The sequence below is a fragment of the Mirounga angustirostris genome, unplaced genomic scaffold (genome assembly GCF_029215605.1).
Source record: "Mirounga angustirostris isolate CCGP_5_RB_7025 unplaced genomic scaffold, mMirAng1.0.hap1 SCAF_8, whole genome shotgun sequence".
NCBI lineage: Eukaryota > Metazoa > Chordata > Mammalia > Carnivora > Phocidae > Mirounga > Mirounga angustirostris.
The window spans coordinates 125,992,600-126,014,432 of record NW_026991716.1 but is presented as its reverse complement, the minus strand read 5'-3'; the positions used below and the strand labels follow the sequence as shown (position 1 = coordinate 126,014,432).

At 37.5% G+C, this 21,833-nt stretch overlaps 1 protein-coding gene across 8 annotated transcripts in view; it reads left to right on the top strand.

Moving 5' to 3' along the window:
• Positions 1 to 364: 364 nt before the first annotated feature.
• Positions 365 to 21,833, top strand: part of SHPRH (SNF2 histone linker PHD RING helicase) — a 93,819-nt gene continuing 72,350 nt past the window's right edge. For 3 of the 8 annotated variants that reach the window (XM_064598196.1, XM_064598194.1, XM_064598195.1), the window contains exons 1-8: positions 365 to 563; positions 8,541 to 9,211; positions 11,474 to 11,603; positions 13,807 to 14,025; positions 16,582 to 16,660; positions 17,309 to 17,459; positions 18,497 to 18,605; positions 19,255 to 19,511. In XM_064598196.1, coding sequence (XP_064454266.1) covers positions 8,573 to 9,211; positions 11,474 to 11,603; positions 13,807 to 14,025; positions 16,582 to 16,660; positions 17,309 to 17,459; positions 18,497 to 18,605; positions 19,255 to 19,511 — 1,584 coding nt within the window. In that variant the 5' untranslated portion in view covers positions 365 to 563; positions 8,541 to 8,572. Of the gene's footprint in view, positions 564 to 622; positions 973 to 7,603; positions 7,790 to 8,540; positions 10,477 to 11,473; positions 11,604 to 13,806; positions 14,026 to 16,581; positions 16,661 to 17,308; positions 17,460 to 18,496; positions 18,606 to 19,254; positions 19,512 to 21,833 lie in introns of those variants that run through there. The other 5 variants (XM_064598191.1, XM_064598193.1, XM_045865700.3 and 2 more) reach the window with 5 other exon arrangements.

Genomic DNA, 21,833 nt, shown 5'->3' with positions numbered 1-21,833 from the left:
AGATAAGCTTCATCCGTACCCAGTTAGCGGCTACTTTTAAGTAATAAAAAAGGTGCGTCGGCAGAACTCTCTTCCGCCTGTTTACTAAAACCACCAATCATTCCCACCACTCGCTTCAAGTGAAGTTCCGCCCCTTCTGGGGAGCCCTGCCCACACCTAATATCTACTTAGACCCCCGCCTCCTCCTTAGAGCTTCCAGCCAATCCTGTACTCCTAATGTCGTGGGGCAGTGCTATCGCGAGATTCCAACTGTATCCTCCGATAGACTTTAACCGTGTGGACTTGCGCAGAAGAGACTTATGAAGCCATTGCCGGGAAAAGGGGGCGGGGCGCTCCGACGTGCGCGTTCACCTTGACCCCACGCTCCAGCGCGCACCCGGGAGCTGGGAGCTGTGGTTTCTGGGCCCCCCGGGAACCCCAACACAAACCAGCATAAAGCGCGCGTGCCCATATCAGGCGGGTGTTCGGTGAGTGGCGGATGCGTGCCCGGGACCTGCGGGGGCTTTAGAAGAGCCCAGGACCTTGGTGCAGAGAGGCTCAAGAGGCTTGGAGTACCAGCCTAGGTAGGCGCTTGGGTGAGGGAGGGTCAGGGGTCAGAGGTCACGGACCGAAGACGTCTCCACACGGAGATGGAGGTCCCAAGGAGGGAAGACTCGGTTGTTCTGGAGCCCAGGAAGCTAAAGGGCTGAGAGGGAGACGCAGAGCGAGTTTCCCCGACCCTTTGCCATCCCAGACTTGGGGGCCTCTGGACCGCCACGGCTCCCCCGGGAGAAGAAAGGGCCGTGGGAAAGTAGTCTGTGCTGCTCTCCCGGGAGCTGGGGCCTGTGGCGATTAGATCGAGCGTCCGAGGGACTGTCGTCGCGCTCCTCGGCCTCGCGGGTAGCTTGTTTGCCCGGCCTGCTGGGAGCGATCTGGCGCTGACAGCCCAGCTCTGACTCCGTGAACCGCTTTTGAGTTTCGGGAGAAAACCGAGTGGGTATCACCGTTCGTCACACACACGCCCCCGGAGGCTGGATCTGGGCAGCTGCCTAGCTTCTTGGTGCGCGGGGTTGTAATGTGGTAAAGTGGAGACGAGGCTTCCAAGTTAGTCTGGAAGTTCTCAGTTACCTTTGGAGTGAGATTGGTTACGTTCGTTCTCAAAACCATCCGTGTAGGTTGTACATTTTGACTCCGTGGTCGTTTACTCGGTTTATGAACAAAGACGTGTTACTTGATGATTGACTGTCTCTTTCAGATACAGTACTATTAATTAGTGGCCATTAAGCTCGTGCCTTTTTTCTAAGTGACTTTACATGACCCAGGAGGTAGAAATACTAGATGTTTGATATTTTCCTACTTGTATTTAAATTACCTTAACGCTTTAACTGAACAAAATAAAATATTTTTAAAGTCATTACAGCTATTTAAAAATATTTTCTTGGGTGGTAGCAAGACTTGAAATTCCCATGAATAGAAATGATCCATAGTATCTGTACTGTCGCCAGAAAGGCTCATTGGTTTATGATCAGAAACCATGCTAGAAACTGAGTATTATTGAGCATCAGAGAGAGAAGTGTGCCTGTATTGGATAACCTTTCCTTCCTAGAGCTTCCCAGGTCGAGTTAGCCAATAAGCTAGCAGTTGAGAATAAAATAGTCTACTTTTGAAAGATGCTACTGTTTTATTTGCCCAAGCCTAAGAACTGCACTTGCAGAATTATTAAAACAAAACTTTTATTAAGAGTTGAGGCTACAAAGATTTGGGGAAACAGTGTGCTGGCTTTTTTTTTTTACTTCTTTTGAGGGCATTTTTAAAGTTTATGTAACATATTTTGGGGTTCAATAGAAGAAAACGCGCTCATCTTGCGAAGTTATTACTACAGAAAGATTGTGGTAATGCTAGATCATGAGGAGGTTTTCACTAATCCGTAATGATTGGGCTTTGCTTGCATAAGGCTCACCTTGGGCAGCAGTATGGCAGGTGTATACTTCTTATTGTTCCTAAATTCAAAATCCAGGCCTACCATGGATTTGTTGTAAGTCAGGATTTGTGTGTGTCTTTTTTATGAAGAGATAATAATTTGGAGGGGAAAAAATCTGAATCTAAGTTTAATTGGTAATCATTTGTTATATTGTCTTAGTAACTTAACATTTTATGTTATTTTTCTAACAACCTGTCTTTGTTTTCTGTTGAAGATATGGGTCAGTCAGTTTTCTCTGTCTCATTCAGGGCCAGAAATAGTAAAGATTAGTTTTACATTACGTGTAATCTTCTCAAATGTGGTTAAGAGACTCTTGTCTAAAAAGAAACATGGTACTTAAAAAGAGGCAGGGTATTAGGTATTTGGGGAGTTAGAGATATTTGTTTCACCTTATTTTGTATGTCATTTCCATCTTGGCACTGACCTGGCATTGGGGGTGCAATGGTGAATAGGATACTGTTCCTGCCCAGCTTTCATGGCCTTCAAAGTCATACAGTTGAAATGAAGGAGGAATGGCCCTTAACTCAGAATGCCTGGTCATGGAAGGTTTCCTGGGGAAGGTTGGGACAGCACCAGGCAGAAAAGTGTGAAAGGGCATTTCAAGCAAAAGGCTTTTTACATTTAAATGTAGGAAGGACAATTAAAATGTGGTCCATGTTTTAAAACTGCAAATAGTCATGTTTCACTGAACTCTGATAGTATTCCTAATAAGAAGTAGAATGACCAAAAGTAGGACTCATGTGGTATGAAGAAAACCAGGAGAAGGGTTTGGAATATGATTAGAAATAGATAGAATTTTGCTAGTACTTGACTTATTAGTTGCCAATTAGCATTATAGTTATAAGTAGTTTTGATTAAGTAATCTCTTCTTGGTTCAAGAAGTTATCCCTGGATAGAAATCCCTTAAGAAAAGAGTCAGTCAGAGTAAGATTTGTGTGTGTGTGTGTTTAATTTTTTTATTAACATATAATGTATTATTTGTTTAAGGGGTACAGGTCTGTGATTCATCAGTCTTACACAATTCACAACGCTCACCATAGTACATACCCTCCCCGATGTCCATCACCCAGCCACCCCATCCCTCCCACCTTCCTCCCCTCCAGCAACCCTCAGTTTGTTTCCTGAGGCTAAGAGTCTCTTATGGGGGGTGCCTGGGTGGCTCAGTTGGTTGAGCGACTGCCTTCGGCTCAGGTCATGATCCCAGAGTCCCGGGATCGAGTCCCGCATCGGGCTCCCTGCTTGGCAGGGAGTCTGCTTCTCCCTCTGGCCCTCCCCCTCTCATGCTCTCTGTCTCTCATTCTCTCTCACAAATAAATAAATAAAATCTTGGGCGCCTGGGTGGCTCAGTGGGTTAAGCGACTGCCTTCGGCTCAGGTCATGATCCTGGAGTCCCGGGATCGAGTCCCGCATCGGGCTCCCTGCTTGGCAGGGAGTCTGCTTCTCCCTCTGGCCCTCCCCCTCTCATGCTCTCTTTCTCTCTCATTCTCGCTCTCAAATGAATGGATAAAATCTTTAAAAAAAAAAAAAAAAAAAAAAGAGTCTCTTATGGTTTGTCTCCCTCTCTGGTTTCGTCTTGTTTCATTTTTTCCCTCCCTTCCGAGATTTTTTTTTTTTTTTTAATCATGGATGTATGTTCAGTTCTGGTTTAATTGGCTGGGGTAGTACCTGGGCATCAGGATTTTTTTGAGTTCCCACAGATGATTTTTTTTTTAAAGATTTTATATTTATTTGAGAGAGAGAGTGAGAGACAGAGAGCACGAGAGGGAAGAGGGTCAGAGGGAGAAGCAGACCCCCCGCTGAGCAGGGAGCCCAATGCGGGACTCGATCCCGGGACTCCAGGATCCTGACCTGAGCCGAAGGCAGTCGCTTAACCAACTGAGCCACCCAGGCGCCCTCCCCCAGATGATTCTAATGTGCAGTCAAGTTTGAGACACACAGATATATGGTCCTCCATCCTGCCACATTAAAGTTTGGTTATTATAATATATAACGTATAATTGCGAGGATGATGGTGATAGCAGCTACCACTCACTGAATATATGCTAAATTTCTGTTAACTGTACTATTTTGCACGTAGATTATTTCTAATCCCCATTTTGAAATGAGAAAACTAGCACAGAGAGGTTAACTATTCCTGTGCCACACAGTTAGTAAATGCCAAAACTAGAATTAGAATCTTTTCTCCTGTAAGCCACATTGCTTTGCAGATGTGAGACTCTATAGCCAGTTGCTTTGGGGGCTTTTAGAGTTCACAATTCCATAATTACCATGTTATTCATATTAATTTAATATTATGGTTGGTGTAATAACACCAACCATAATGTGACCCCTACCTCATGTCTTTTTTTTTTTTTTTTTTAAGATTTTATTTATTTTTTGACAGAGAGAGAGAAAGCGAGAGAGGGAACACAAGCAGGGGGAGTGGGAGAGGAGAAGCAGGCTTCCCACTGAGCAGGGATCCTGATGTGGGGCTGGATCCCAGGACCCTGGGATCATGACCTGAGCCGAAGGCAGACGCTTAACAACTGAGCCACCCAGGCGCCCCTGCCATAAGCAGTTCTACCCAGTAGAGAAGTATGGTACATTTCCCTACCTCTTCACTTTGGGTCCATTTATGTGACTTGCTTTAGCTCATGGAACATTGTGCTTTTGCTGTGACCACACTTTGAAAAGTACTTGTGTGATTGGATTTACACTGTTACCCCGCAGCCATGGTGATAAGTACGTGTGTGGGTTGCTTTGCTGGTCCTAGGAGGATGAGAACTACATTAAGCAGAGCTGAACTGCTCCAGAAACGTAGGCTAGGTCAGCCAACCCTCAGCTAATCTGCAGATCTGAGAGAATAAATGATTGCTATCTCAAAACTTTGAGTTTTGGAGTGGTATGTTACACAGCATATTTGTTGCTATAGTTAACTAATAAGCTGATATAGCTGAACTTTACAAAGTTCTAGCAGAATGATCAAATTCCAGTATTCTAGCCTATATTCTGATGAGAATTGGGCAGAGATAAACACATAGGTTATTAGGGGCCTCCTGTTATATTCTTCCAAGATAATAGAGGAGATAAGATGCTTATAGTTAACCATAGTAAGAGACGCTTTATAGTTTATTACCTGCACATTCGTAAAGCAGGCACTGGCTAAGGAAACTGAATTCTCATGATTGACTCAGACCAGCACTACTTAAAACCCTTTTTGCAGTTTGGAGAATGTTTTATATTTACACTGCCTAGTATAGTAGCCCCTAGTCACATATAGCTGTTGAGCATTTAAAATGTGGCTAGTAAGACTGAGGAGCTGAGTTTATGATGTTATTTAATCTTATTTATTTAAAGTTAAAAAGCCACATGCATCATGGCTACTAAGAAAATAAATTTTATTCATTTATATTTTGCCAGTAAATTGCTCATTTTATTTAGATTTTTCAAGTTTATTAGAATAGGGCTGTTTCTAATACTCTCTTACAATTTTATTTTTTTTTTAAGATTTTAGATATTTATTTGAGAGAGAGAGAACACAAGCTGGGGGCAGAGGCAGAGGGAGAACCAGACTCCTTGCGGAGCAGGGAGCCCAACGTGGGCTTGTCTCCATCCCAAGACCCTGGGATCATGACCTGAGCCACCCAGGTGGCCCATTCTCTTATAATTTTAAATCTTTTCTGCATCTACTTTTTGTTTGTGCTTTTAAAATCAGCTTTATTAAGGTATAATTTACATACAGTAAAATCCAACAATTTTAAGTGTATAATTTGATGAGTTTTGACAAGTATATACAATCACGTAAACACCAGTTGAACATTTCTGTCACCCCAAAGCTTTCCCTCCTGCTCCTTGCTATCAGTCTGCCTCTTCCCACTTCCTCACCTCTAGTAACGACTCATCAGTCTTCTATCAGTAGGTTTTTGCCTTTTCTAGGATTTCATGTAAATAGAATCATCTGGTCTATGGTCTTACACATCTGGCTTCCTTCACTTAGCATAGTACTTTAAAAATTCATCCATGTCGTTGTATGTTGTATCAGTAGTTCATCATGGAGAAGTATCCCACCTGTTTATCCATTTACCAGGTAATGGACACTTGGGTTGTTTCCAATTTTTAGCTTTTGTTAAAACTGCTATTAACATTCAAGTTTAAATCTTTTTTGTGAATCTATGTTTTTATTTCTCTTTGGTAAATATCTAGGGGTAGGATTAGTAGGCTGCACAGAAAGTTTGTATTTAATTTTGTAAGAAATTGACATACTTTTCCTGATGTTTGAAAATTCAGTTTTAGTTGCTCTTCCTCTTCAGTCTTTTAAATTTTAACCATTATAGTGCATACATAGTTTCCCTTTGTGGATTGTAGGTTGAATTTGCATTGCTTTAATGACTGATGATGGTGAAGATATTTTCATGTGCTTATTTGGCACTTGCAGATCATCTTTGGTAAAGTGTGTGTTCAGAATTTTTTCTATTTTTTCATAAGGTTGTCTTACTGCTGATTTGTGAAAGTTTTTTTTTCTATTCCACATAAAAATCCTTCATCAAATACTCGTTTTACTAGTACTGTGTCCCATCTTACTTCCCCTCTCCTTTCTGTAACAGCATCTTTTGAAGTGCCAAAATATGTAATTTTGTTGAAACTTGATCAATTTTTTATATTCTCTGCTTTTTGTGCCCTATTTAAATTTTTTTTTTTTTGCCTAATTTAATGTCACTTATAGTTTCTCTCTTTTCTTCTAGAAGTTTTATAGTTTTAGCTTTTGTATTTCAGTTTCTGATCTATTTCAAGTTAATTTTTATATGTGGTGCGAGGTAAAGCTCAAGGTTCATTTTCTTGCGTATGGCTACCTGTTTATTGAAAAAGATATTTTTGCCCATTGACTGCCTTTGAATTTCTTTCAAAAATTAATTGACCAGGTGCCTGGGTGGATCAGTCAGTTAAAACATTCGACTCTTGGCTTTGGCTCAGGTCATGATCTCATGTGTCCTGAGATCAAGCCCTTAAGTGGGGCTCCCTGCTCAGCGGGCAGTCTACTTGAGATTCTCCCCCTCTGCCCCTTCCACCCTCCACATTCCCCCCACCACCACTCGCTCACTCTCTCTCTCTAAAATAAATAAGTAAATCTTTAAAAAAATCAATTGACCATACATGTATGGGTTTATTCCAGGATGCTCTATTTTGTTACATTGATCTATATGTCTGTCATATACCATTACCACACTGTTTTGATTATTATGTCTGTATATTATTACTACACTGTTTTAATTACCATCAATGTAAGTCCTGGAGTCAGTGTAAGTCTTTCAACTTTATTCTTCTTTTTTGAAATTATTTTGACTCTTCTAGATCTTGAGCATTTTAATATAAATTTTAAAGTCACTTGTCAGTTTCTGGAAGGAAAAAAAAGGCTGTTGGGATTTTGGATAGGGTTACTTTGTAGATCAATATCTAGGAATTGACATTTTGACATCTTGTATCTTCTAGTCCATAAAAATTCCAAATTGAGAATATTCCTTAAACTACCCTGAAGCCAAATTTTAATTGTTTATACATCCTTTTTTTTCTTTTGAGCTACATCATTGGAATAGGTGGAATATGCATGAAACTATCATTACAACCTTATTTTTTTTTTTTTTAAGATTTTATTTATTTATTTGACAGAGAGAGACACAGCGAGAGAGGGAACACAAGCAGGGGGAGCGGGAGAGGGAGAAGCAGGCTTCCCGCCGAGCACGGAGCCCGATGTGGGGCTCGATCCCAGGACCCTGGGATCATGACCTGAGCCGAAGGCAGACGCTTAACGACTGAGCCACCCAGGCGCCCCACAACCTTATTATTTTAATCTCTGTGAGTTGTTGTGTGTTTCATATAGGAATTGGCTATTATTTTGGGAAAAGTATAGTTGGGGCCTACATAATACAGGTTGCTGTCAGACCAGTTTCCTCTTCTGAGATGACAAAGCTTTCTCTTTTTTTCCTACGTCTTTTCTTTTCTTTCTTCTTTTTTTGTCTCTGCTCCATTTCCCCTGGTTGCCATCACCATTTTATTCCTTGCCCACCTATTCTTGTTTCTGCTAACCCACAAAAAAGAAATATGTTCTTTATTTTCATTTCCTTCTTTTGAAAGAGAAAATATATTTTTAGGAATTTTTTAGCTGTGTAAGGGTCAAGTGAAGTTTTGTTAACCCTTTGGGATTATAAAACAAAATTGAACTTTTGTTGTGATGAAGTTTAAGTGTTACTAAAACTCTTCAAATACGTGTTTCCAGGATATTGGGGAGATTTTACCTTACTGTCATGCTGCTCATTACATGTATTTTTAGAATGTATTTAATTTTATATAGCATATTATCTTTACTAAATTTATCCACTAAAAGACCAGTAAGACCATTAGAATTTCTGTGATGCATGAGATTATGGTCAGTGTGTTCCTTAGCTGTATTTGACTTATTTAAAAAAAATTAACCATTGCTTTACGTACCTCTCTAAGATTTCATATTACGTGTGTGGGCCGTTAGTTACGGTGAATTATTCATCTGGGAGCACTTTAATACTAAAATCCTCTCTTGAAAAGCTTACTTGTTGTATTTGTCTTCTAGAGTTCATATTTCCCAACCAAGAAAACTTGAAAATGAGTAGCCGGCGGAAACGTGCTCTTCCAGTGAGAGTCGATGAGGAAAAGCAACAGCAGCTTCATTGGAATATGCATGAAGACAGAAGGAACGAACCTCTCACCCTAACTGATGATGAGCACCCCTCCGCGGGTTCAGTTTTCTCTTCTGCTCACCGTATCATCCTAGATGATAGTCTAAAGGAAGAAGTGGCTCACAAAGATAAGAAGAGGTGTTCCGAGGCAGTGAGCATCTCAAAATCAATCGATAAAGAAGAGACTGGTGGCATTTTGTCCCCTTTCTCTGTAAAGCTGAATATCGTGATTTCTCCCTATCACTTCGATAATTCTTGGAAGGCATTTCTGGGCGAATTAACCCTTCAGCTTCTTCCCGAACAGAGTTTAATTGAACATTTTTCTGAAAGGAGTTTTACATTGATGAGTTCAGAGTCAAGCAGTCATTTCCTGATCTATGTTAATTCAGAATGTGAAGATGTAGAGAAACAAGAAAAAGGACTCAATGAGCCGATTAGTATTTGTGAAAAGGGTATTCGAGTGGAATCATCTTTCAGTGGTGAAATGTTAGAAGATTTGGGGTGGCTACAAAAGAAGAGAAGAATAAAACTTTACCAAAAACCAGAAGGAAATCACATGATCAAGGTACTCAATTTCTGTGGTGTCTTTTAAGGTTCTGCGTTGGGCAGTCCCATTTTGAAGTTAACTTAGAAGGAAGGTCTAAAAAGCCAGAAATAAGCCTCTCATTATTAAGTTTTGAAGTGCACTTTATTTTGGGCTTTCAGTAACTGTAAAAATATGTATACTATAGCTGATCATTTCCAGGCTGTTCTTTTTCAAGATATCCCGGATTCCTCCTCCCTTCTGGTTCTACTCTCAATGTCTTGTCATCTCTCCCTCTTCTTGTAGCAGTCCCTTAACCATTGCCCTGCTTATCTTTTCAACTCCATCTGCTTTGTCTCTGAATTGGTATAATGTGAATGAAATGGAATTCTGTTACTCATTGCAGAATCAAGTGTAATCTGGCACATAACTCCCTTCTTTGATAGGTCCTTGTCTACTTCTCCAGCTTCATCTTTTATCACTCTGCTTTTTATTTTGTCCCAGAAATTCCAAATTGATATATTTCCTGCATATTTTCTGGCCGTATTTCTGCATCTTTGCTTTTGTTTTCACAGTTCTCTGCCTGGATTTTTCCCTTCCTTTTCCCTAATAACTCCTGGGCATTCTCTGATATTCACCTCAGAGTTTACTTCTCTAGGGAGATCTTCTCTTAAAATTCATGGATGGTATTACATGCCTTTCCCCTTAATACTCTGTACACGTTTATTTTTGCCTTGGCCACTTGCGTACTTATATTTTGGATTTTTCTCCTTCAGCAGACTATGAAGTCATTTATCTTCACAGCCTAGTAAAACCCTGATACTGAACAGATTTTCAGCAAATGAATGAGTAGATTTATAATTCATTTCAGGCTCTACTATTTACTAGCTAAGTAACTTTATGTGAGTCATTTAAATGCTCTAATTTCATCGTCTTTCTGTATAAAATGTAAATAATAATCATTCTTTTTACTTTATACAGTCATGTTGAGAATCAGGTGAGAAACTGTAAGTAGATGTCCTTTATAAACTATGAAGCAGGTTAATATGCCTTTATGCCAAAACTTGAAAGGAAAAGAATTCTAAAATGTTAAAATCACTTTTGTTCAATTGAAAACCGTGTCTTGTGTGTCTTTCTCACATTAAAAAGCAATTGTATTAGTATACTTTCAGAACTGACGAAAGGAATGGAGAAAATTTAGAAGCATTAGATTGTAATTAATTCTTCCCTGGAGAATGAAACTATGCAACCCCTTATTCCCTCTCCTTGTGATCATGCATGCCAAAATTGTGGCTCAGTGATAGCAAGTATGTAAAAATTCATGGCTTGTATATCTGTTCTGTCCACCTTCTCTGTAGACCAAGTCTTGATCCATTCTGTTTTCTTATCCCAGTTTTTATAAATATTTAAACATTTATTGCTGTTATAATAAGCTAACTCTAGATGGACACAAGGCAGAGAACAGATAATAATGAAATACATTCTTTGTTACTCGTTCCTATATAATGCTGGGTTGGATTTTTGTTCCTTAGTAAAAGAATACGAGCCTCTCCATGATTACGGAATCAGGTCCAGGATAACATAGGAAAATGAAGGAAAAATGGATTTATTGAGTATCTACTATTAGAAAGTTTTAAAATTGTATTATATAGGCTATCTCATATAGGCTTCTCTCCATTTTGCAAATAACAGCATTTGGGTCAAAATAAATCAGTTACTTTGCCTGGTTTTTTTAGCTCTTAGATACCAATGCCAGTATTCAACTTCAAATCTTTTGACTGCAGAACTTCATACTGCATTGTTTTACCAGAATCAAGATATATGACATTAATCAGGATCTGTTTTCCTATACATTTTAGTGTTTGATCTAGTAATAGGGATTCCCAAGCCTAACTGTGCTTAAGAATCCTGACATGTGTGTTAGAATCTCTGGGGGAATCTGCATTTTTAACCAACTTCACTGATTATTCTGATACCCATCATGTTTGGAAATCATTGACTTGGTAGGTGGAATTGGTATTCTCATCACATTCTCCCAGGTTCAGTCCCAGTTTAGGAAGTATTTTTTTCTAATAACTTGAATGGTGCATCTCACATAGTAGGCACTGCATTTGTAGAATGAATTTGTTATTGAAAGTAAAAATTTGTGAGGGAGATTTGGTAGGTATGTGTCTAACGTTTGTGGGGCAAATACTGTGAATACATTTAGAAGCAGTAATGGTTAAAAAAGTTTTTTTTTCATGTCCTCATAAAGAATGTATTAGTACAATTAAAACTATGTTTATGTTGATTAATTCTTTGTAGGTTGGAATTTATCTTTTGGAAGGTGGCCTAGCAAAACTTGACTTTTTGAGTGATGCAAATTCAAGAATGAAGAAGTTCAATCAACTCATGAAAAGAGTGATGGAAAAGTTATACAATTTTGTTATTCCAGGTAAATTAAAAATTGCTGTTACTTTAAGAGTTGTGGGTTTTTCCCAAATCGTATACATAACAAGCAGAAAAACGATAAAACCATAATAAAATTAAACAGTCTCTATGAAAGCACTGTGTGACAAAACTATGTCTGAAATGCCCCCACTAATTCATGTCTTTCTTTGCTAAATACTGTGCCTAGCTTAGAGTAAGTACTCAAGAAATGTTTGCAGTCAATAGAATTTAAAGGGATCTGAGCTGATTGGAATTTTTGCATTATTCTTGTGCTTTTATTTTGTCACGGCCAGAGATTCTTGGCTGGCCTTATTCCACCTCTCCTTTGCAGTCTGACAAATAATCTCAAGAGCCTGCTTCCCATAAACACCAGTTAACTTTCCTACTGTTTCTTGGCAAGATGTTGCATCCTTGGTCAGGACTGCAGCTTCAGAGTTGTCTGCCATTGGTTCCCAAGGGGAGAGTGTGGATGGCTTGGTGCAGCCCATCAACACTACTGGAAAAACGGCTCAAATTCTCCAAGCCCTGCTCATGGTGGGTCAGCATTATTTTAGGTGCAAATTACAGAACATTTCATACTGGAATATTTGGGAAATCAGTCTCTGAGCTTGACTGTTGAGTTGTTTCTTCATGCTTTGCAAAGCTTCATAATACTAATAAAAGTAGGGGTGCCTGACTGACTCAGTTGGTAGAGCACGTGACTCTTGATCTCAGGGTCATGAGTGCAAGCCTCATGTTGGACAGGGAACCTGCTTAATTTAAAAAAAAAATACTAACAAAAGTAAATCATTTTGCATGTTGAAGACTTAAAAGGAGGAAAATCTCTGGTTTCAGAATTGGAAGGGATGCTTTTAAGTACATCTAGAATTTTTAAAGTTATGGTAAGAATTATTCTGCATTTTAAAAATAATACAAGTTGGACTTTTCAAAGGAAAATGTCAAAGGATTTCAAAGGAAAACTTCAACTGAGTTATCAGTACTAGATTACACAACTGTAGGAAAAGTCTGAAAGAACCACACATATAACCAGACATTAATTATAAAATTTTAAAAATTATAAATTTATAAATATAAATTATTAAAATTATAAAATTTTGAAAATCTCATGGCATATTTTTTATTGAAAAAAGTAAATTATGTATTTTGTGGTACAGTCTTCATTCTGTGGCATGTGAGGTATGTTCTGTAAAAGTGGATAGACCTTTTGGGAACAGTTGAGAAATAAATCATAAGCTAAAGTGGGTTTGTACATTTATTCAAGATTTTGAATTTTTTTTCATGTTACAGTAGGCACCAGTTCTTCTTCCACAGGGCAGTTGTGCCCAACAATTATATCTGATATTTTTTACAAATTTGTATTAATGGCTTAAGCACTTACCTCCTAGTTGGCTCCTGCTACTACCAAATGCCTATCCTTTTTTAGCATAAGAAATAAAATGGGGGGCGCCTGGGTGGCTCAGTTGGTTAAGCGACTGCCTTCGGCTCAGGTCATGATCCTGGAGTCCCTGGATCGAGTCCCGCATCGGGCTCCCTGCTCAGCAGGGAGTCTGCTTCTCCCTCTGACCCTCCCCCATCTCATGCTCTCTGTATCTCATTCTCTCTCTCAAATAAATAAATAAAATCTTTAAAAAAAAAAAAAAAAAAAAAAAAAGAAATAAAATGGGAACAACCTTTGTCTTAATAGACATAGAAAAATTATGTCTGCATATGGATTTTTTTATGTTAAGATGTAAAAGTGAAATAAATTATCCTTTTATAAATTGCAAAAGATATTCACATTCAAATGTTTATTAAATATCTACAATGGGCAAAGCATGTGCTAGCTGCTCTGAGGAGTTATAAAAACAAAAGACAGGCTTTGCCTAACAGTTCAGTGCATGAGGTAAGAATACATATAAATGATTGCACTGCCAGACAGATTGCAGTGTATCACTATATCCAAAGTAGAAGAGTATTACACGAACACAGAGGAGAACATTAATTCTAACCAGGGAAAACAAAAGAAAATGCCATGGAAAAAGTTGAACTATTTTGAAAGGTAGATTTTTGATCAGGGAAGAATTAAGGATAGGGTCTGCCCGTGCCAAAACACACTGAGCAAGGCCCCAGAGATGGAAAAATGCATAATATGTTCTTAGAATAAGAATTGTTATAGTGATAAAAGGTGGATCGGGTTGTTTTGAGTACATTTATTGTTGGATGTGCAGATGTGTTGGAAGAGGATGAGGAAGATTCAGAGAGTGAGCCAGAGGGACAGGACATTGATGAGCTCTACCAGTTTGTGAAGCAAACACACCAGCAAGAAACACAGTCCATCCAAGTGGATGTCCAGCATCCTGCATTGATTCCTGTGTTGAGACCGTACCAGAGAGAGGCTGTCAATTGGATGCTACAACAAGAGCATTTCAGAAGCACTCCTACTAGTGGTAAGTATAAGATGCTTAAAGAAAGACAGATTGATCAGAGGGATTATGTGAGAGAGAGTTAGGATGGGGAACATTGTTAAACAAATCATATTGAAAAGAAAATAAAATGGGTTTTACTGTGAACAAAATGATAGTCTAAGAAACTCTTTAAAATTGAAATCTAGAGAAATTCATTTGTGGGTTCCCTCATCTCTAAGTGTTTGAACTAATTTTTCCTGCCCAAATAAAGGCTGCCTTGATTGGAATTTTTAAAAACTAATACATTTTCTACATGCCTTTCCAACTAAGAATTGCTTTTGGAACCTGATCAGATGGGAATCTTGTTAATCGTCTGTCTGCAAGAGGCTTCACAATAATGATGAATATTAGCAACAGAAAGCAAATTTACAAAAGTGGGAGACTAATGTGTGACTAATTCTCCTAGGTTTACATTTATTTTCTTTGCTCCACAAACTAAATAATAGAACAAAATGTTATCTATTAAGAGTTTTCGTAGAAGTAAATTTATGGAAGTCATTTATGCTGCTTCTTTATCATTATCTTTAAAGAGAAAGGCACAAGGTGAGATTTTTGCATGATTCTAGGAAGTGAAATGTTGACTATTTAACTCTCTTTCTGTATAGATTTATTTTAATGATGGATAGCTCTTATTTCTCCCATAGGTTCCAGTTTCTACTTTTTTATCCAACAAAATTCATTTTTTTTTTAATTTTTAATTTTGGAAAATAAATACCTGTTTATAGCCAACATTATTTCTTCCCACTCCCCCTCATCCCATACTCTAAATTATTTTGAAGCAATAATTTCACATATCGTATCATTTAATCTGGTAATACTTCAGTTTATTTTATTAAAAGAAAGAATTCCTTTAAACAGATATAAAATATGTATCTTAATAATGGCTTTTTAAACCCAGTAATTCCTTAATATCACCAAATCTCTCCCCTCTCTCCCTTCTTTTCTTCTCCCCTTTCTGTTTCTCTATTTCTCTTTCTCTCTTACAGTTTATTCAAATCTGAAACCAAATAATGTTCATACATTGGAATTAGTTGTTGTCCATTAAATTTCTGTAATCCATAGATTTTTATCTCCTCACGTTCTGTATTTTTTCTTACAATTTATCCGTTGGAGAAATTTGTAGTTTCTGTAGTTTCCCACAGACTGGACTATTTTTTTCTCCAAAATGAAATAACATTTCTTTAATTAAGTAATTTTATTAAGGTATAACTTACAATAAAATGCACAGATCTTAAGGGCACAGTTTGATAAATTTGCACAAATCTGTGCGTCTGTGTCACCAGTGACCCAATTAAGACATAGAACTAGATATTCTCAGAAGGCAGTAGCCACCCATGCCTCTTGAGACTTGAAGTGGCTGTCCAAATTATGTGTTGTAAGTTTAAAATATATACCAGATTTCAAATAGTACAAAAAAAGGATGCCAAATATCTCATTAATAATTTTTATATTGATTTCATATTGAAATGATAATATATTTGTTATAGTAAGCTAAATAAAATTGACAAAGTTGATTTTACCTATTTCTTTTATATCTGTCTTACAGTGCTGACATGAAATATTTCCATCACCCCAGAAAGTTCCCTTGTGGCCGAGTCAGTTCTCCTCTACTTCAGCCCCTTCAGGAGGCAACTACTGCCACCATGAATTAGTTTTGCCTGTTTTTGAAACAATAGAATGGCAAAATATGGACACTTGAGGCAGGAGAGAAGTCGGCTCTTTCAACATGTTTTTGAGATTCAACCACACTGCATGTATCAGTAATCCATTCTTTTTTCTCCACAGAATGGATTTTCTTGACTAAATCCCATGTATCATTTAATAGTTATGTTCCCTATGGCTCCCATAAATTGAAGCTTTTTATCTTTTAATTTTTTCATTTTATAAACCCTATATATCTATATTCCTAGTGCATCTATTAATCCCTAAAGAAGGCAGCAAAAAATTACTTGCTGTTTCACTGGTGGGTAGAAACATGCTTCCTAATTTGGCATTTGGTTTAAACAACTTAAAATTTTAAAGGAAAGGATAGTGAAAGATTTTGATTGAAATACACTCAGTACTTCAGTGTTTTAGAATACTTTTTCCTCAGCTAAGTAAGCCTTTCTTCCTACTCTCAGACCCATGTAAAAGGTTAGGTCTGATTTAGGTTAATATATTAGCCCACTAGCATATGTCTGTTGACTTACTAAACTAGGCAACTTCTTGAAGGATTTATAAAGGATAAGCTACTTTCCTTTATTGGGTAGGAGTTGATTACAGGTACTAGTTTTCTTTTCCTGTTAAACCTCTGTGATTTGCTGCACTTTGTTTTTCTAACTTAACACTTATTTATGTAGAAAATATTGGTGTCCAAAGCAAAGGAAGAATAAACATAAGAATAATATCTGAAGAAAAGAATGGAGATCCTAGCCTTTTCCTTTGTGTATGTGGCTTCCCAGGGTATCCTTACTGCTAACTTATTTTTATTTTAATGTGATTATCTGGCAGAAGGGAAGACAAACAGAAACTTGTTCTTATGGTTATATTTCTCTTTAGAAAATGCCCTGCACTTCTTATGGCGTGAGATTGTTACATCTGAGGGTTTGAAACTCTACTACAATCCGTATACAGGCTGGTAAGACAAACTTCATGTGCTTGGTATTAAAAATAATTATTATGAAAACCTGTATGAGATTGGTAGCATATGTCTTTAGCTTTGACAGTAACCTTAAGAAGGAATACTAAGTTAAAGTCTTGTTAGACTTCATATTTTTACCATTTATATAGGTAGGACAAACATGAAATTAATAGTGCTTGTCATTTTTCAGTAAATGAATGCAATATGATAGACTTAAGATGCTTAGTTATTGACATTTAAAGAGATTTTAGTATTATGGGCCAATTTTTATATTTTCATTAAATTTGTTAATTTCTATTATAAAAGTCTTAGGAATCATTAAACATAATAACATAATGGGTGAATCGGTAGTTATTGTCCTCCTTACTTTTTTATTCACAGACACAAAAGAAGGCAGACATGCTTCCTGTTATTTATAGAAGAGAAAAAAAATGATGGGCATTTATCAGTACCACTCCTGTTTCTGCAGACTTAGTTGTCAGCTCGGGCAGTTTTTTATTCATGACCTAGGGTTTCAGATTGTTTCACCCTAAAATGTAGTTTAAAAAAAACTTAGACTTTTATGGATTTCTTCCAGTTTTTTTTAGGAATAGTATAATTTTTACTTGCATTCCTGTAATATGTTTTTCTTGTTTTTTCCTTTAGCATCATCCGTGATTACCCAAATGCTGGGCCACAGTTGCTTGGTGGAATCTTAGCAGATGAGATGGGTCTCGGAAAGACAGTGGAGGTTTTGGCTCTGATTCTGACACATACTCGGCAAGATGTCAAACAAGATGCTCTCACTCTTCCTGAGGTAGGAGGAGTACTGTAGGGCTGAGAAAGCAGGGGACATGTTCTCAAAAAGCATCGTATGGCCAACATTTGCTTGGCACTTAAGCCAACACTCCGTTTACTCAGAGGCTAATGATTTTTACAAGTTATTAGTTAACTTCAAGTGGGCACAGAGAATAGGATGTTTGTGACCTAGCAGGGTTTTTGTAAGTGATGTTGGCCAAGTAGGATGGGGTTATGCTGTCACCAAGCTTCCTTCTAGTTGGCAGGGAAACTCTTAGGAAAGTACTGTTACTTCCTCAAATGTTTGGTCAATACTACAAGCCTCCACATTACCATTAAATTTTTTTGAGTGATTTTTTTTTAATTGTACAAATCACAAATATGTAAATCATAGAATCTAATAATTAGTAATTGGATTGCTAAATGAATCAAACTCTAAGTCCTTGTTCCAAAATATAATTATGTTTAAAAATACAAATTTTAGAGTTTATGGGGGGCAAAAAAAAACAGCTCCACTGAGGCAAATGCAGCTCATAGCTCATAATTTCCAATAACCAAATCTAAAATCAACACACTAGTTAAGGGTATAATTGATTACCGGTAGGGCCCACTGTGCTCACAACTTTAGTGATAATGTGATCTTCTGATAGGGTCAGGTTTGCAAAGTTAACCTTGTAGATTTGAGTACGGAATAGAAAATACCTATTTCATTGTTAAAAAAAAAAAAAAATGAGTTGGAATATATAGCAGTTAACTGTCGGTAACTTCTATATTAATTCCATATTTAAACAAGCCTTTAAAAGTTAATTTCAGAAGTTCCACACTTAACATTTAGGTAATTTAAGATAATATGTAAAATTTTAAAAAGTGATGGCTAGCAGTAAGCCCTGAGATAAAAAATAAGGTTTGTATGTATGAGTAGCATTTTAGCTCTTTTTCTCATCATTTTTTACAACTCTCTTGCATCTCCTTAATAGAAGGAGGGTTAATTTTAATAAGCAACTCCAGTTACTGAAAGCAAAACACTGTGTGACTACTGAATGTTGTTTATATCAGGGAAAAGTGGTGAATTATTTCATTCCATCACATTATTCTGGAGGAAAAGTAAAAAACACAGAAACCCAGAATATGGAATTTGAACCAAAAGAAAAAGTTCAGTGCCCCCGTAAGTATGAAATCTCTTAAAGAAAATACCTTTTTACAGTCATCTTTATACAGTCATCTGTTATAGTTCTTATTCCTTAAATGGAGCTATCTTGTTACGGATAATTGTTTTCATAGTCGTTTATGCTTTGTATAAATGGAGTCAATTACAGGTCATGTTCTCTTAACAAAACTAAAGGTTTATTCTTTCAATTGATTGCTTCAATCTTTTTTAGTCTAGTTAGTTCTTGTTCAGTCTCTTATATTTGAATTTCTTTATCTTACAGTTTAAACCAGGCTTTGTTTATTCTCAAGCATAGCTACTTCAGATTCTGCTAGCAAATGAATGTTTCCCTTACTAATGGTAGCATATACATAGATAATTGGGAGATGTTTTTTAAAATACAATTTTCAATGATAGTTGCTTTATAAGATTAACAAATTAATGAGTAATTCTTCCTTAAATTATTTCTATTACAGTAATTTATTAATGTGTTGAGATAAATTTTTATTACATATTCTTCAAAATGATGGTATACAGACAACATATCTTCAGTAAATCTGTTTTATTTTTCTTAACTTAGTTCTCAGTGCATATTAAGATTAATTGCATTCTATTTTTTTTTAATTTTAATTATTTTGACTGAGTTAATATATCCTTTTGCATGTAGCTACACGTGTGATGATCCTGACAGCTGTGAAAGAAATGAATGGAAAAAAAGGAGTGTCCATCCTTTCCATCTATAAGTATGTCAGTTCTATATATAGATACGATGTTCAGCGGAACAGGAGTCTTCTGAAACGGATGCTGAAATGTTTAATTTTTGAAGGTCTTGTGAAACAGATCAAAGGCCATGGTTTTTCTGGAACTTTTACACTGGGGAAGAATTACAAGGAAGAGGATATATATGATAAAACAAAAAAGCAGGTAACAGAACATTTGTTAAGTTGCTGTATGGGATGCCTTATGGAAGGCATTGACAGATCCCACTTGATACGGAGGCTCTTAGAGACTGAAGGTAAAAAACAAACCAAGAAAATCACATATGGCTGTGACTTATCTTTTCTACTTCCTGAATATAAGTTTCATCAGAGTAGAAACATTATTTTGTTTACTAAATGCAGAGAGGAGTGCTTGGCACATAGCAAATACTCAATAAATATTTGCTGAGTGAATTATATTAGTGGGTTAAGCATATTATAAAGTTTAAAATAACTCTAAAGAATATATTTCTCGGGCGCCTGGGTGGCTCAGTCATTAAGTGTCTGCCTTTGGTTCAGGTCATGATCCCAGGGTCCTGGGATCGAGTCCGCTTTGGGCTCCCTGCTTGGCAGGAGGCCAGCTTCTCCCTCTCCCACTCCCCTTGCTTCTGTTCCTGCTCTCACTCTCTCTCTGTCAAATAAATAAATAAAATCTTTAAAATATATATACATATATATATTTCTCAAATAAATAAATAAAATCTTTTAAAAAAAGAATATATTTTTTAAAGAGGAAAAAGTAAGTAAAACAACTCTATTTTCATCATGCTGTTGTCAGCAGGTAAAAAATCTGTCCTATAGTTGTTTGTTTGTTTGTTTAAGATTTTATTTATTTGTTAGAGAAAGAGAGGGCACAAGCAGGGAGAGCGGCAGGCAGAGGGAGAAGCAGGCTCCCTGCTGAGCAAGGAACCTGATATGGGCTCAATCCCAGGACCCTGGGATCATGACCTGAGCTGAAGGCAGATGCTTAACTGACTGAGCCACCCAGGCATTGTTCTATAGTTTAAAAATATCAGATACCTTACATTTGCTTAGCTCTTTATATACATTTTCAGTTTTTTATGTAAATTCTCTTTTTTCCCATATCATCATCTTACGGTAGCTGTGCATACATAAATCAGGTAAAGGGGGCACTTGGCTGGCTCTGTCAGAACAGCATGTGACTCTTGATCTCGGGGGTCATGAGTTCAGGCCCCACGTTGGGTATAGAGATTACCATAAATAAATAAACTAACTAACTTTAAAAAAATTAAAGGGGCGCCTGGGTGGCTCAGTCGGTTAAGCGTCTGCCTTCAGCTCAGGTCATAATCCCAGGGTCCTGGGATCGAGTCCCGCATCGGGCTCCTTGCTCAGCGGGGAGTCTGCTTCTCCCATTCCCTCTCCCTCTATGATCTCTTTCACTTTCTGTCAAATAAATAAAATCTTTAAAATAAATAGATAGAGGGCGCCTGGGTGGCTCAGTTGGTTAAGCGACTGCCTTCGGCTCAGGTCGTGATCCTGGAGTCCCAGGATCCAGTCCCACATCAGGCTCCCTGCTCAGCAGGGAGTCTGCTTCTCCCTCTGACCCTCCCCCCTCTCCTGCTCTCTCTCACTCTCTCTCCAATAAATAAATAAAATCTTTAAAAAAATAAAATAAATAGATAAATTAATTAATCAGGTAAAGACCAATGACAACAAGTCAGTGTGGGGCTACCAGCTTGTCTACTGTGAAAGAAATGGCAGATTAAAAAGTTCATTTTCTGGAGGAGAGAGTCTCCCAACATTTTCCCCCGCCAGAGTAGAAGGCTGTAATGAACTACTGTGTTTCTAGTAATCTTTCTATCACCAAAAAAGGAAAATCTTCTATTAATGCCATTCATTTCATTTTAAGTGTCCCTACTCCTCTGTTCAACCTCACCTCTGACGACATTTCTGGGAAGCTGTTGCTGGCACCTACCTCCCCATCACAGCCCCTCTGTTATATATCCCCCTTACACATTCCTGTACCATCATTTCACTTTTTATGTTCTTCTGTTTCCAACAGACTCCCTTGGAGACCAGGAGCTAAATAGTCCTCATATTTCTATCCCCAGCATCTAACATTATGCCTGGCACAAAATTGGCATCCAGTAAATAATTTCAGGAGGGGACACAGAAAGGACAAAGAGGAATTTATTTGCTAATTGCAGTAACTAGTAGATTAGTTTTCACTTTCTTTAAATGCTATGTATTAGTACTTGGTATGTGTATATGGCCCTAGTTTGTATATTTATGTATTATAAACTACTAGTCTTTAATTGATTGACAGACTATAAATTATAAGAGGTTAATGTCAAAATATTAGTAGCTCCATATCTTTCTAATTTTTATTCTCTTCAAATTTTACTTACGTAGTAGTAGAGCCTTCCTTTTTAGACCTACATACAGAGGGCAGATTGAAAGCCACTGATCAGGAATGATTCGCCCCTGGGAAAATGATAGCAAAGAGTGGCGATTGGATTTTTATGGA